The 17,812-nt window shown below is 34.6% G+C and overlaps 1 protein-coding gene across 1 annotated transcript in view; it reads right to left on the bottom strand.

The window, feature by feature from the left end:
* Tecrl (trans-2,3-enoyl-CoA reductase like) overlaps positions 1-17,812 on the bottom strand; it is a 74,064-nt gene that overhangs the window by 17,475 nt on the left and 38,777 nt on the right. The window contains exons 5-8 of the mRNA XM_038315738.1: positions 12,372-12,487; positions 6,867-6,972; positions 3,995-4,067; positions 15-58 (exon numbers count right to left, since the gene is read on the bottom strand). Of these exons, the coding sequence (XP_038171666.1) occupies positions 15-58; positions 3,995-4,067; positions 6,867-6,972; positions 12,372-12,487 (339 nt within the window). The remainder of the gene's footprint in view (positions 1-14; positions 59-3,994; positions 4,068-6,866; positions 6,973-12,371; positions 12,488-17,812) is intronic.

The following is a 17,812-nucleotide window of genomic DNA, read 5'->3' as shown; positions in this document are numbered from 1 at the left end:
CTTATAATACATACCAGGAAATTGATAGCAGATATTATTATTTGTCTGTTTCCAAATGCTGTAAAGAAGAAAAAGCAGATGGGATATAAGTAAGCTTTCTTATTAGATCATTATACTGAAGACACTGTACAGACATTTTTTTCAGGATCCATGAGTCCTGTATTTAAAAAGATTGGCATATGCTTTTTAATTTTATTTTTTTTTCTTTTTTTTTTTTTATTTATTTATTTATTATGTATACAGTATTCTGTCTGTGTGTATGCCTGAAGGCCAGAAGAGGGCACCAGACCTCATTACAGATGGTTGTGAGCCACCATGTGGTTGCTGGGAATTGAACTCAGGACCTTTGGAAGAGCAGGCAGTGCTCTTAACCGCTGAGCCATCTCTCCAGCCCCTGCTTTTTAATTTTAATATTGCACATTTGAAATCTAAAATATATAAATTATTGCTGTTTACTCATGTGTTTGCTTTTCTTTGGATTCTAATAATATTTTAAATGAATGAAATGTAAAATCAATATGTTTTACTAAGAACTTTTAAAGTAGAATGCATCTTGCTAAGTTCTCGTTTTCCTAAGAATGCATTGCTAAGTTTCATTCTTATATATATATATAAAAATATACACATATGTATGTATATATATATAACATTGCTCAGGAAATAGTACACCTTGCAATATCAATTTTGCTGTTTAACAATGTAATGAAAATGATCATATTTCTTTTATCATGTACTGCTAATATTTATATTTTAATTATATAAATATTGTGTGCTTTGTAGTCTGTATTGTTATAAATGCTGTATTTATCATAAAAACAAGCGAAGAAGACAGAGCTTTTAAAATTTTTTTATTATTTTAAATATATTTCTTTGTTGAAGGGTGTATACTAACTCATGCGCATGTGGAGGTCATATACATATATTTTTTTACATGACATATACACACATAATATTGTATATGTGGTGGTTTGAAATAATGTTGTGTCATGAGTAGCACTATTAGAAGGTGTGGAATCATTGGAGGAAGTGTGTCTCTGTGAAGGTGGACTCATGTATGTTCAAGCCACACCCAGTGGCTCAGACTACTTCTGGTTGCCTGTGTAATATGTATAACTGTCAGTACCTCCCCAGCACCATGTCTGCCGGCCTGCTTCCATGTACTACCAAGATGACAAAGGACTGAAACTCTGAACTGTAAGGCACACAATTAAATGCTGTTCTTTATAAGAGTTTTCCTGATTACGGTGTCTTCTCACAGCAAAGGAAACCCTGAATAAGACAGAAGTTGGTACGAGGGACGTGGGTGTTGCTGTCATAGGCCTGACCGTACTTCCATTTGGAGGAATGTGTACTTTGGTGCTTTGATTTAGGAGAGCAGTCTGATTCTTTAAACACTGCTTAATAGGCCACACTAGTATGGTTATGGAAGACAATGGTGCTGAAAAAGATTTCGGTTTTTAGGAGCTGGCATACGAGGTTTCAAAGGAGAGGAATTTAAAATGTTGCCTAGAGATCATTCCTGTGATATTTTTGTGGAGAAAGCATCTACCTTTCGCCATTGTCTGAAGAGTTTGCCCGAGGCTACAATGAAGTGTTTTGGATTAATTAATTTGGCAGTGGAAATCTCAAAACAGTCTAGTATAGACTCTGTAGTATTGTTAACAGTGGTAACTTTAATGAAGATTTATAATGAAAAGGAGCAAGCAGAGCAAGGCAAATTGCAAAATGTAAAATGTGAAGAGAATAGGAACACCAGGGAGTAGAATGGAGCTAAGTGTTGTGTTCAAGGAGATAAAGAGATTAAGGAATGGAATAAAAAGACCTCATGGCGAGATCCCACCAAGTTAAAATTCCCACTTACAAAAAGAAATTAAAGAAGCACTTAGAGGCAGGTGTGGTGGTGTAGGCCTTTAATGCCTGGTCTACAGAGCAAGTTTCAGGACAGCCAAGCTTAGGTAGGGAAGGTAAGCTTGGAGAACAGAAAGCTGTATATAAACAAGAAGGGTATGTTCCAGTCCCAACAATAATGGAAATTGTCAACGTGGGTCACATGGTGCTGGCTCTACAGGTAGAAAAGAAAATGGGGGTTATAGAATATTTCTCTGTGACTAAGGAAAGCAGTTTATGGACGCCATTCTGTAGTGAGGAGCCGTGGGCAGGCCTGCTTTTTGTCCCAACCAGTTCCAGGCCGAAAACCGAAAAACATGTGCTCAGCTTCCCATCAACACCATTTAAGTGTTTCGTAGTAGGACCTCCTAAAAGAGCTGCTGGGTTTTGCAGCTAAAGCTGAGTCAGGAAGCCTCTCTTAGATAAGAGCGCTTCTTGCCTCTTGCAAGCAGAGCCAGACCCGAGAAATTGCTGCTACCAAGAAAACATGCTTTACTCTATTCTTTCCCAAGCTTTCTCAAGCTTTCTGTGGATTCAGTTATCCACGTGGGTGCCAAACGATAGGGTGTGTGGGGACTTGAAGTCAATCTGAGGCGTGTAAAGGGAAAATATAAAGAATTTCAGCAAGAAAAGCCACTGCGTGATAATTTATATTAAACGCTGTCTCCACGCACAAGGCACAGGCCACGGCTGAGGGAGGGAAGGCTCACTGTTTAGGCCAGGGGTGTCACTGAAAGAAGGCCCCAAAAGGCCACTGTATGAAGAAACCTGGATTTCCAGACTCATGGGATACCTGCCAAGAATGATGCTAGCAAGGAGTGGAACCAGCCCAAGAGAAAGAATTATGCTGCACTCAGCAAAGCTGAAAATAGTAGGGGTCTGAGGCATGCTTTGACAGCAGACACGAAGTGCAGTGTTTGGAATTTTCACACCTGGTTTTTGATATTGCTCTCATCGGTGTTTCCACCAAATGCTCCTTTCCCTGTGTTTTCCAATGTAATGAAAATCCTGTGCCCTTACATGTTGAAAATATGTGATCTTTTTTTTTTTGCATTTATAGGGGATTACATGTAAGAAATTGCATGAATTTCAGAACAGATTTTGGATTATTTAAACATGTTTATTTTAAACATTTTTGAGACTCTGATAGACGATGGGGACTTTTGACACTTGGCTAATTCCATTTTTGCATTATGATATGGCTCCAAGTCTTTGGTGGTCAGGGAGTGAAATGAAGCTGTTTGAAGAATGGCATTATTAGGAGGCATGGCTTTGTTGGAGTGGGCGTGGCCTTGCTGGAGAAAGTGTGTCACAGTGGAGGTGCACTTTGGGGGTCTCATTTATGTTCAAACCAGACCCAGTGTCTCAGCTCAGATCACTTCTTGTTGCCTATACAAGGTGTAGAGCTGTCAGCTGCCACTCCAGAACGCTGTCTGCCTCAATTTGTCATGGCACAGGATGATGAAAATGGATGGAATCTCTGAACTGTAGACCTCCAAACTAAATATTGTCCTTTAAAAGAGTTTATTTGGTCATGGACTCATGTAATAGCAATAGAAACCCTGACTAAGACAATATCCATACACAAACATATACCGTAAACAATAGATATTAGATACTTTAACCCTGTATAGCAACATATATGCTATACAATATATTGTGTATGTAGTTATAATGTTTACATATACACATAGCCTAGAGTTATTTAGTGCTGCTTGTATACCCAGGTGTTTAAGGCTGTCCACCTGTAGACTATCAGGGGATTCGTTCCTTGGGAAAACTCATTCTTCCTTTCTTAGTAGCCTTAATAACTCAGTGGTTATACTTTCCTTAATAACTCAGTGGTTATACTTTTTGCTTTTATCAGTTCAGTACTTATGTTTTTGAAGCAATAAAGAGTTCCTGGAGAGAGAGAAAATATCTATGTCAGTCAAATTTTGTCTTTCAAGCCTACATGAAATTTTAGTAAATTATGGTAGAAATTGAAAATTGATATTTTTGTTCATTTTTCTGTTAAGATAAGACATTCAATTTTTTATGGAATCAATAACAAAGCATGGATGTTGATAATTTAGCATGGGTTTAATTAAAAAGAAATTGCACATACATGGTGGTGTATATCTTGGGTGATTAATATAATAAGCAATCCAAGAAGTAAATCCCCAATAAAATGCACATCCCTACAAAGAAGAAAAAACAAAAGTTATATAAGATACATTATGCAGTACATTATTTTTAACATACCCCTACATTTACTCGTTCACTTTAGCATTTGAAAATGATTTTCATTGGTTTAGTTCTTTGAAAATTTCTTACCTGTATAAAGTGCTACTGTTTATTTTAACGCTTCACCCTCTTAATCTCTCTCCCACAGATGCACATACTATTTCATCTAAGTCCCCTTCTCTTCCCTGTCTAAATATTTTTTACTTTTGTTTGTTTATTTCTTTTTGAAAAGTCACTGAGATTAAACAGGATCATCAGTGTCATAATGATGGTGGGCACGAAACTGAAGAAAATCACTGCCTTTCCGCAGAATCAGTCTACAGTCTTAAGAATTCATGCCTGATACTGTACACCTGGTCAAAAACTGGTACCTGAGGAAGTCCTAAGCCCTCTAGGTGAATTTAATATAGTTTTTAACTAAGTTGCCATGGTGCAGTGCTGATTTCTAAACATTTATATTTCTACCCTCAGACAAATGCTATGCCCTTACTCAGAAAAGCTTCTCTTTGAGATGAATATGAAAGATTACAAAGACTTGATTGGCTTGTCTCTGAACAAGATATTTATAGCGTGTCTTCTAAGTCTCAGAAATTTACTTACACTGACACTTGGGTATTGAGAATGTAGAAACTGAAGGTAACAAGCTATAGAAATGATCCCTGAAAGTATAATCCTTAAATATGTGTAGGCTAGGCTGGCCTCAAACTTGTGATCTTCCTGCCTTCGCATCCTTTAGCAAATCATATCGGTGTGCCCTCCATATGTGGGAGACAGTGATGAAGCTTAGCCTATCTGCGAGGCACCTTGCAGTAGGACGAGGATCTATTTCTGGTGCATGAAATATCCTATTGGAGACCATTCCCCATGATGGAAATCCATGCTCAGACTTAATGCAGTGGGGAAAGGCTTGGTTCTGTCCCAACTTAATGTGCCAACTTTGTTGACTCACCATGGAAGTCAATCCCTTGGGAGGAGTGGATAGGGGGCATGCTGGGGCAGAGGAAAGATGAGGGAGAACTAGAGGAGCGGTGGGAGGCAGAACTGTGGAATGTAAAAAGAATTTTAAAAAATAAATTATTTAATTAAAAATAAAGAACTGGAATGCAGGAAGTCTGTGCGATGTTGCTTTCTGCTCATAATACAGGCAATGCAGAAATGTCCTCACAGACTATGGACTGCCTACAATGGACCAAAGACACTGCTGAGCCTATCATCAGTACCACAGGTCAGTGAGGGGCCCCAGGACTTTGTCTCTCCAACAGAACTACAAGGTATTGCAGCATATGTTTATAAAGCACCTGAACTGAATATATGGAATGCTTCTTCCCACCATAAGGCAGAGTTTAAAGCTACATCTTAGTAGCTTTATGAGAGTAAACATATAACTTAGTGCCATGATTTGTTTTTATATGAATGAGTATTTGAGACCAAGTTCAAATAAAGATTTACAATTTATAATTATTTATCAAGAATGATTCGTTGTCATGAAGATATTCATGAACAAAGAGAAATGACCTATAGCAAAGTATTTACACTAAATAAAACAATGGTGACCATAGTTAACACAAGCATATGTTGACTGATTGTAAAAAAAAAAAAAATGTGTCAGATTTGGTCAAAGAGCCTACAACATACTTTCTGTACTGTTACAAATTGATAGGTCAAAGACAAGTCTGTGTAATTATTCTACAATTCATTTTTATTTAAAACAATGAAACAATAAAGAGTATTTTGTAGATATTTTCATGAAAGGAGTATTTGTGGTAAGAGTTTCTTAGCATTTTAATAATAATAAAATTCCAGTGGAACGATAAGTGACATTTGAACTTGAACTGAAAACTTGAATTGTAGTTTGTCCTAGTGTCTGTTTTCAATACAATTTTTGAAAACTTTCCCATTTTCTCCATAGTTTCTTGACATTGGACACATTTTTTTTTTCCTTTTTCACATGGCAGATACTAGCATCACCCTGGCAGCTATACCTACACATTACTTTGTGTTTTTTTTCCCTTTTCAAATGGTTTTAAGGAATCTGAGTCAGTGCTCACAGTGAAGACATTTCCATGCATGATCTACTTAAAACTATGCTTTTAAAAGGTCTTCCCCCTCCCCCCCAAAAAGACCTTTCCCTGACGGTTAACTAAGAGTAAGGCTCAAATAAAACTCAAAGAAAATGTCTGATATATGCTAACTCAACTAAGGAAGAGAAAAACCTAGTTTTAAGGAAAAGGTTATTATCATACAGAAGATGGTCCTGTTTTGTTGTTGATTGCTTGTTTTCAGCTTGACAAAAGCTAGAGTTATCTACATAAAAAGAATACACATTGATAAAATGTTTCTATAATAGATTTGAATATAGACGAGCCTGAGTGAGAGTTTCCTAATGAGTGACTGACATGGGCGAACCCATGTCATTGGGATTCATGGCCTTCCTGTCTGGGTGGTCCTGGGCACATAACAAGCAGGCTGCACACAAAAAAGGAATATCAAAATAGTCAGCACAACTCCCTCTTGACCTCCACTACTCTAGTTCCTGTCTCCAGGCCGCCCCTCAGTGATACTAATAAATAGACTGTGAAATAAACTCTTTGCTCCACACGTTGTTTTGAGTCATAGTAGGTCCCCTCCCCAGAGGAAATGAAACCCTAACTAACACAATGTATTACTATTTGCTTTTTTCCTAGTCAAAAAAAAAAAAAAAAAAAAAAAAAAAAAAAAAAAAAAAAAACCACATAACATGTCTCAGTTCTCACCTTTATCAAGTTTTTTGTAGGACTGTGTCCTGCAGAGACTTTATGGACAAATAACGTTTCCAGAAGGTGTCGGATGTAGTGGATGCAATGGCAGAAGCAAGCCAAGCTAGAAAAGGAAGAAATTAATAAACAACTAACTTGCTCTCCAGAAAGCTCCTTGCCATACCGTAGGTAACCATGGAGTTGGCTTGACTTAGCTGCCCTGAGGGGCACGCGTCCTAGCCTTTTTAGGTTAGGGTCTATGGCTCCTGGGACAAAATGTCCCTTCCAGTTCCTAAGAGACCAATGCATTCTCTCAGGTAGTGAAATATTCAGGCCACTTAATGTTTCTCAGTATGTTTTCTTAGGAGTCAAGGAATTATAGAAGCTTGACAGGACAATTGGTCTTAGATATTAATTTTGGGAACACTGTAAGCCTTTCAAACTTCACTATTTCCTGGAAACTACAACAGTACTCATGCTGGCAATTGCCATTATATTCTGTTTCAGATAAATGTATGAAATGTCTATTGCTGTCAATAAAACTGCCACAGCCTCGGTTGTGTTGTGGTTCCTCGAAGGGCCCTGATTTAAATTCTTGTGGCTGTATCAGGTGACCTTGCACCCATAAGTAAGCACAGGCACTTACACGATACTATGAGACTTTTATAAGTTCAGTTCTTTTTAAGGTTTCTGACAAGTATATATTATATGCTTAGCACATGGCTTGCCACACCCACGCCCCTCCTCCTTCTTGTCATTATCCAGACAGGAAATACTTGTCCCTGTAATATTATTTCTGCTACTGGTCATATACATATAGATATGTATCTATAATTATATATGCGTAGATTATAGCAAATATTTTAATTTTAAAGTATTTCACAATGTCTCATTTAACAAGAAACTTTATTTAGTGCTAATTAACCATATTATTTACTTATTTTTCTAAACAACTTCAAATTTTATTTACTGACTAAACTAATACAAATATATGAAAATTAGCTTCTGATGATACAAGAACCATTCCGTATCAGTCATAAAGTTTTTTGTACCCATATAACCTACGAGGAGAAATAAAAATAATAACTAACAATGCTTTCTTAAGAAACTGTCTGAAGATTGAAGCAGATAATGAACAAGTTTAAAAAATATCCAATGCCTGTATTGTGTGCAGTTAACGTTTTGAATTATTCAAAACTACCTTTAATTGTTTGGTTGTCCTTAGCAATTACTGTAAGACTGAGAAGGTTTGACTTTCATTTTCTGTGCTCTCATAAAGCATCCTTTATTTGACTTGTCTACCTGACATGTTTCCACATTTGTCTCATCTGATGCTTGTTTCCCTTGCAATTGAAGTCTCCTCCTCTTGCCATTTTTACATAACTAGCATTTTGAAAGTAATTATCAAATGTCTTTTAGTGTGGCCAATTTTCCTGGATATAATTAAAAGAATTTATTTTCTGCTAACATATTTAACTATTTTATTGCAAGTAAAAGGTAAAATGTTTATAAAAAATGATTGTTCTTTAAAATCTTAAAATAAACATCATTCAGAAATAATATACTTAAAGCAATTGAGTGGATTAAACATTTTAAGATATCATTTATTCTTTTTAATATAAGACGTTTAGTTTAGTGATCAGAGCAAGTGCTGTTTTGAAAAAAATACTGTGTGTGGTAGTGACAGGAATGAAAAAAACCATGAAAAAATAACCATCTATTACTAAGTAAAACGTTTACAATACCAGGCAAAATTTCCTTCTACTTGCTGGGCCTTCAGTCCAATTAGAGGGCTCTTAAGTGATGTTGCTTTGAGATCACCTGCTTTTGAATCAGGTAAAACATTTCAAAAATCTCTGATAACTGCTCAGATCTGTGTAACTAAATAAAATTATTTGCAGAAGCTTTACATTTTTGTGCTTTGGAAAACATGTGGCATTTGTTACCAAGATTTTTTCAGACATGTATGTGTTTAAGATTTTATCAGACATGTATGTGTTTAAGATTTTATCAGACATGTATGTGTTTAAGATTTTATCAGACATGTATGTGTTTAAGATTTTATCAGACATGTATGTGTTTAAGATTCTATCAGACATGTATGTGTTTAAGATTTTATCAGACATGTATGTGTTTAAGAGTAGTACTCACAGTCAGTTCACTTGAGACTAAAATTGATCATCCTCCACACAGTGCTGTATATTCAATACATTCTAGAATTCAGTGTTAAAATACCAGTGCCATTACCTTCTTCTTCCAAGGTCTTCAACTCACTCTCTAAATAAATTATATATTCTATTCTAAATGAAGCGATTAATATTTCAAAGCTCTCTTGACAAGCTATTATTACCAAGAATCAATTTCTTGTTGTTCCTCTGTGAATGGCTACATTAGTCAGCCTTCTGTTTTTACAGTGCACTAAACTACTTTGGATCACAAATCACTTTCAAAAAAGAACAGTTGTCATATTCACTAGTTGAAATCTGACCCAGTAGTTAAAGAGGTGAAGTAAACATCTACATAATGGATTCATAATTCAGGTCATTCAAATTATTCCAATGAGCCATAAATAATCAATGAGCCTTATAAGCCACACCATGTCAACAATTTACTGCATCTATGGTTGAAGTTAAATTCAAGTGAGGGAAAATTATCAAAATCATCATAGTAAGAGTTTAAAATAGTAAATTGTTTAGAAGCAAGTCAATCTAGCAAGATTTATGGAAGTCTTTGGAATGATTGATTACTCTAAGTGAGAATATTTTGACATCATATTTGGAATACAGATAATCGAGAAGAATGAGAGAATGGGAATTGGGAATGACATGGTAGAACAAGTTTTGTGAAGAAGTGCAGTGGAGAATCAGGACAATAAGTCCTGAGCGAGGATGCAGCTCAACATCTATAAGATGAAACAGTAAGGGTCAAATTTGTTATTTTGACTAAGTGTCCACAGGATCTCAATGTTCTTGCTTAATTCAGTTGGAATATTTCTAAGTCATGGAATTTGACTTTTAGTTTTATTTTTTTTCCTTGTAGCACTTCTTAATGTGGTATTTTGAATAATGAAACCCCTCCTTTTTAATATTCATTCTTTTGAGAGGCACGGAGATAGACCTGAAGAGGGAATAAGGCATGCATTGTTTCCAAATAAGACCACAGTTATATAGCATGTTTTAATAACTGTCCTACTACTAACAAAAACAACAACAGAAATCATTCAAGTACTACATTTTTTGGGGGGTTGAACTTACTAAAAGTATCCAGCAAAACTATTTTTTTCATAAATAGCTCTTTCTTATGCCCCTATGCAACATTGCTAATTGTATAAGTCATGCTCAACTTTATAATTTCAAGTATATTTTCCTGTTTCTGAATTGCATGACATGTGGTATTTGTTGTTTACTACTGCTTATTACCCCTATCTGAGCAACACTTAACCATTTGTGCCTTAAAAAAAGTTTTGTCTTTAATCAAACTAAAATTCATTGTTCTACACTTAAATCTTCTGCAGTGGGAGTTTCAACCAATGCCTGCTAGGATGAGGAAAATTCTGAATTTAAGAAAATATGATTTAAGATTATTCAAGCTTATTATGTTTTAACAGATTTAATTCACTGTAATTTTTAGTTTCTGTATAAAAGTCCTACGTGGTAGTCACAGCTGGATTGAGACTGAACTGAGACTCTGGTTGATTTTCACAGATGGGCAGTGAATTCCTCATATGATTTGGTGAACTTGGTCTCTTTCCAGAGACTGTTGTCAAATAGCTGTAGGTCTGGGAGATGACATCAAATGTGACCTTAGCAAAGCTTCCCAGGGTGGCAGCGCAACCCCTCGCTGTGTAGTAGTCATCGATAATGGCCACCACCAGCAGCTTCTTGGGAATAGGAGAAGAGAAGATGGCAGTGCCTTTGGGTAGGGACCAGCACAGAGACACAGTGGATTGTCACCCTTCATGGAATAGGGTAAGATTTTCCATTCTTATTCCCGCAGAATCCTCTCTTGACAGCCATGGTAAAAAGCTTTGCAAGATACCAAGATAGTGGTCTCTGATGTTGGTAGCTACCTTCTTGGAGCACTTAGCACCAAGACTAGCATGACCATTATAGTCCCCAATAGTGGCAAAAGCTGTGAACCTGGTCTGCTTGTAATTTGCTTCTGCACTGGCAGTATCTCTCTCTCTCTCTCTCTCTCTCTCTCTCTCTCTCTCTCTCATTTTTTATCTTATTTCCAATACAATATTTTTATTAATTATTTGAGAATTCCACACAAATTTCAAACACCTTTTTCACACCTCCTTCCCCTTCCTCCCAGGGGTAACCTGTCACCTTCATGTCCAACTCCTCAAATAAAAAGTACACCAAGTCCAATTTATGTTGCCCATATTCTCATTGGAGCATGGTCAAACTCTTAGTGGCCAAACCCTTGTAGATAAGTGGGTGCTCTCCCAACTCTGATTCTCTGCCACCAGAAGTCGTCAGCTGTGAAGAGCTACACTTCAGTATCTCTTCACAGACCTGTCTGGACTGTTGCTTTTTCTCTGGGGGAAGGCTGCTGTCATAGAAGCTTTCAATGTTTCTCATTCTCAGTTATGAGTATACTGTTATTGATACCACTGCAAAAGAAGCTTCTTTCCCCATAACAGCAGGAACAGCATGGATCATGATCTTCCACATGGTTCCATGAGCAGCATGAACCATAGACATCAGCATGACTTCCTGATGTTTAGACCCTCATCTTTTAAGGGTGTTTCCAGGATAATGTCAACAACCTTGGATTCCTTAATGGGTAGGGATTACAGGCAGATCTCTTCCAGGGACATGATCTTTACATCCTTGACCATGCGGCCCACCTTGATGACAGGAATGAACTCCTTGTTTTTGTATGTACCTCAAAGAGCCTGGTGGTGACCTTGACCTTGACCCTTAAGACAGCAGCAGAACCCCCCAAAAATGCACAGAGGCCTCCAAGGGCTGGACTCTTGGTCCTCTGAGTCATCTCACTGATCCACTGTCATCCAAATTGGTTGTTTTCCAATGGTCTTGTTTTTGAGCTAGGATCTTTCCTTGTAGCCCTGGCTGTGCTGATACTCATTATATAGAAGAGATTGTCTTCAAAATTCACAGAAATCAACCTTCCTCTTCCTCCCCCAGCATGCTGGCATTTAAAGTGTGCTCCACAATGCCAGGTCCTTCAAATTTATTTTATAAAAGCTATATGAATTAGTAAAAATTATACTATGAACCTTAGAAAATATATATATATATATACATACATATATATATATGCATTATACTTGTATAGTTCAACATATTTTCTTGATGCTAGGGGCAGCTATGACTCAGCCATGCATAGAAATTGATCTCTTATACTGTGCTGAGGGCTAAACCTACTGGTCCAAAAGTTAGGTTAACTTTTTTAACTCTTGGTGTCTTTATCTGACAGAGTAATTATGGAAAAGTAATCCCATCACCATTATGGATCTGTCTGTCACCTTTTGTGTTCCCATGTGTCACTTACTGGACCACAGGGTGTCGAGGCCATCGAGAGCTCTCCCTCACATCATATATGTATGAGCTCCTCAAGTAGAAAAAAATGTATATTAGCAGAGGTCCTGAGTATTCAGCCAAAAAGACCTAAAAATGAAAAGTAGATTTGTATTAGAAAATAGGTTTTTTAAATATTTGAAGAGTCACATATATAAGCATTCATCAAATACATGAGATAATGAAATATATTAATAGATAATAACTTAAAAACAAACTATATATAGCTGCAAATTAATCTTGCTGAGAAGAGTTCATTTAAAGCTAAGAAAATGGATAAATGTAGAGATAATTTTAAAAAATAATTTTAAACAATTATTTTATTGTAATGAGTTTGCAAATGAAAGCATCCACAGTCATATTAATGTAGTTACTCACACAAACATTTGCCTGGTACCAAACTTTATGCATCTCAATGAATATATATATATATATATATATATATATATATATATATAATGGTTATTCTGAGGCAGTGACTTTCACATTTTCAATATTCATCATACTTTTAGGTACTTATCTACCACAAACACACAAAAGTAACAGATTTGAAACTAGAAAAACATTCGAGTTATATCCTCTGAATTTGAACTGAGTAACAGACTTTAATAGAAATATGCAAAATCAATTTTTCTTATTAAGTAATTCATTTTAAATCTACTTTTAATTTTGGCCTCCTATTCCATATTCTATATGAAGTGTCCCACTCACTGAAAAAAATAAGTGACAGTATCTACTTTTTTCCATTTTTCTTTCTTTTTTGCCAAATAATTCCTTCATTAACTCAATTAACTTGAATTTCATCATTAAAATTAAAAATTGAACATGTTATGCCCTATGATACATAGATTTAGATGCCAATTAGACATATTTTGCAATTACTTGAGAACAGAATCTTAATGAGAGATTTTCCTTGCTTTTTTCTTCTGTGGGTCTGGTTGTTGAAGATTGCCTTATTTAAATTAATTGATCTAGAAAGGCTCAGCTTACTGTGTGCAATACTGAATCTGAGTCAAGAGGATCATGAATTTAAAGCCAGTCTTGGTTACATATAAGACTAAGTACCTACATGCTCATATATGTACATATTTATATAATTATGCATTGTATGTGAACATATATCTAGGTTTATATAATAGAGTATGTTATGTAATTATATAGTTACATATAGATTCTTGTGTTTCTTTAGCTATAATTCTACTAGCAATGTATATATCAGGAGTCAAAAAAGACTAGTGATAATAAAAACTGTAAAACATATAATAACATAAATTTCATAAAAGAATTTATTAAGTTATAATCTATGATGTACCTCATTAATAGAAATGAAAAGATATTGTTGTGCTGAGCATGCTGGAGCAAATCTCTAACCCAACATTTGGGAGGATGCGGCAGTAGAATTGCCATGAGGTTGAAGCTAGACAGAGTGTAATGAGACCCTATCTAAACAAGAAAGGAAGAACAACACAGAGAGAAACAGGGTAAAAAAGAACAAGCATGAAGAGAGAGGCAGTGAGATTATTAACCATTACCAATATTCCAGAAAAAGTTTCAGTTATATTTTGTGATATTGAGAAGGCTATATTCTTTATAGGAAAAAAATAAATATTTATTTCAATGTTATCTAATTAAACAAAGTCAAATTTTTAGCAAATTCTGTATGATATATCCAATATGAAAAAAATGTTGTGAATAATAGTGAAATTTGATGAAAAGCCACTATAATTTAAGCTAATAAAATTTTATCAGATATTATGTATAAAGTTCTTCAGAGTCAGAGGAAATTAAACTATGTTCTTCTTTCTGTCATCTCTTAAATAAAATTCAGATAGTATGCTCACAGACATGAATTCAATTTAAAAGCCAGCACTTTATTACAAACATTGTGCATGCTAGAATATAGCAGTTCAAATGGGAACTAGACGTGAATTATAAATCTTGAATACACTAAAGAATGGCACTAACTTCTGGACAATATCTCTTTCAAAACTTTCATTTGAGTGCAAATAAAAGAAAAGATGAAAGATACCTTATTAAACTGAAAAGGTTATCAAAATTGTTCTATGATAAAAAGCAAAGACTGCATGGATATATTAGTGTCATAGCTAGCAAAATGAAATTGCTGTTCCAATGAAAAAAATTGAAACAGAGCCCAAACAGATACTTACTTATGAATAGGCAAGCAAAGCAAGTGGTAAGGACACAGAAATCCTGGAAACTATTATAAAAATAAGGCTTGCTTTTATTTTGAATTCATGGACTACACTAAAGTTCTAATTTATTTACTTTGTATTATGTTAATGTACTTTTCCCTTCAATTTTCTAAAATTTGCATGACTATAACTAGACAATGGAGGCACTTGTGAGCCTGTGGAGTTGTTTACATTTGATATCTGTAGAAAAACAATTCTATGGTCCCATGATAGCAAAACTGGCATAGCCAAATTCCTTACATAAAATGGCTTAGTATCTGCATAAAATTGCATATCTTCCATACACTGTAAAATAACACCTGGGTTATTTATATCAGGTGATACAATCTAAATGGTGTAAGAATTCTTGTGTCCTATACACTTGAACAACAAAGAGAATCAGATTTGTTTGTGTTCAAGATGTTGGTGACAAGCTATTGCAAGTCTTTTTTTTTTTTAAAGATTTATTTATTTATTATGTATATAAGGTTCTGTATGTATGTATCCTTGCTGGCCAGGAGAGGGCACCAGATCTCACTACAGATGGCTGTGAGCCACCATGTGGTTGCTGGGAACTGAACTCAGGACCTCTGGAAGAGCAGACAGTGCTCTTAATCTCTGAGCCATCTGTCCAGCCCCGGCAAGTCTTATTATAAAGAAGTCTGGTGCATGATTGATTGTGTAGATCAAGTACTAGCAGGTATGCAAGACCACCTGGTTTACAATGAAAACCACCTTTCAATAAGAATAACAAAAAAATGTAGTTATATATCGAGTAGCTTTTCTACACTTAACTTTTTCTCAACGAACTTATGATTTCTTGCAAATTGTTTTAGGCATTATTATTATTATTATTATTATTATTATTATTATTATTATGTTGGTAGTTTGCATTCTTATTGTATCTGTGCTTTACACCTGAAACCAAATTAAGCAGCATATTTCAGAAATGTTGAAAATTCACAAAAAAACCCTCAGTGGTTTTAAACAACTGCAAAACAAAGGAGAGCTGTGCATTAAAAACTGTGGATTCTCTTAAAAGTAGTATCAATTTTCCCTAGTGACTATAACTAATGATAGTATTATGTAAGAAAAAAATGGAATCATTTGATTTAGTCTAACTATCATATGAATGATATAAACTATGTAAATCCTTCAGAAGTACTAAGTAACTCAAATAAAGCATAATAATGAGTTTATTATTAAGGGAAAAACACAAAATAATATTTTAAGATGTTTCCAGAAATCAGAAGCTACTGAGTTGCTGCAAACTTAATTTCTTATTATTGTTTGTAAAAATTGACTTTGGAGAAGTGATTGATACTGGCTATGAAGTCTTTGAAGAAGAACAACCAAAAATAACAATAGCACATTTTTTTCTACATGTTTTGGAAAAGAAAGTTTAAAAGCCATAGATGTCATCTGTCAAGGATGAAGGCAGTTTCTAAAAATGTCTCCATGAATAATAAATCTCAACATGAAATTATTTCATTCATAAATCTCAACCAGATTCCTCAAGGTCATTAGTACCATTATGCATCTTGAATAAGATAAATTGTCTTCAGCATTAATTTTATTTAAATTTCCAGAAATCATTAATATTTTTACATAAAATTCCCTTAATTTTTTCAAAATCTATGTACATTAGAAATGGAGATATTGTGATTCACATCAAGAGTAAGAACAAATTATAAAACATAAATCTACCAAAGGCATAAATAACAGGATTGACAGACTTGTGCTTAAGCATATCTGTGTGTGCAAGGCAATAAAAGGAAAGATAGACAATTTAAGTACTGGAAAATATTGAGTTCAAGAAAATGAAAAACAGAAACCTAGAAGGATGACAGAGAAGCCACTGATGAAGAAATAAAATTATATCTATATCTTTATAAAGTTTCAAAAACATGCTCAATTACGGCAGTGTATCAAAAATAAAATATGCAGAAGCATAATTATAAATATTAAAATAAAACTGCTTATGTCAAAATAAAGCTGGACATCCCAATGATCAAACCTATTATTATTAACATAAAAAGATGATATTTTACAGCAATAAGACATACATGAAGATATGGAATTTTATGAAGTAAATATATATTGATGTTTTATGACATATTACCCGGGAATAAAAGTTACATACTTCTATTTAAGATGATAAGAAGTGTGGTGATTCCTCAAGTTATTGGGTTGAATAAAGCAGTGTACTGATTTTTTGTGTGGGTTAATGATAACAAATGTAATCTGTACACTAAAATAATTCAGTTATATGGAAAATAGGCTTATCAGAATACATTTTGGGCATATGCTATTATAGCAGCACACTCCAATTTAAAATATTTAGACTGATAAACAACAGATGACAAGTAAAAACGAGGTTAATTATCAGATAAATAAATCATTCTTAAGGTAACTTTATGTAAGTAACATTAAACTAAATATACAACGATGTGACATTTTAAAGGGTATAAACTACAAAATTTTGGTTACCAGAATTGGTCAGATAAAATAAGATAAAAGTGCAAAGATATATTGAACTAGTAGAAAAAAGGTCAATCCTAATGGAGACAATGAAAAAAACCCCCAAAGATGCCTATAAAACTGAAAAAAAATATTGAAAGACTACAGTAAGTTTGATGATGAAAAGGTTATAAGTTTTTAAATAGAAAACAAATGAAATGTGCATTATGAATCACAACACAAAGTTTTAAAAAGAAAACATGTAAAGCCCTGTGAATCTGGGATAAGGGGAGTGAAAATGAGTGACTACAAACATGTCACTAAGACAACGTCGTTAAATCCCTTTGCACTCAAGCTGAAAACTATTTGCATGGCGAAAGTTAACACAACGTTGAAGAGAAATTCATTTCAAATCATTGACTTAGGAAGGAACTGTATGAAGATTTTATAAACAGCACCAAAATTTTATGGGTGTCCAATAAAATTAAATAATTATGTACACAGATAATGACACATAATAGCAAATAATTGAAGATGATTGAACTCTATTTCAAATGAACCCCACTACAGGTCTGTAAAATGAATTGGTAATAATTAAAAGAAAGCTCGAATTCATAATGGAACAAACAGGGTCAGTCCCACAGGAACAAGACTTAGAGAACAATAAATGTTTTCCCCAATCCTATTTGTCCCACCAACAAAGCATTCTCTATGTATAAAAATCAGAGGCAGAAGAGAAGATGAGCTACCTTATAATAAGGAA

Source organism: Arvicola amphibius, chromosome 1, assembly GCF_903992535.2.
Source record: "Arvicola amphibius chromosome 1, mArvAmp1.2, whole genome shotgun sequence".
NCBI classification, from domain to species: domain Eukaryota; kingdom Metazoa; phylum Chordata; class Mammalia; order Rodentia; family Cricetidae; genus Arvicola; species Arvicola amphibius.
The sequence above is the reverse complement of the archived record's forward strand: the minus strand, read 5'-3'. Positions and strand labels throughout refer to the sequence as shown.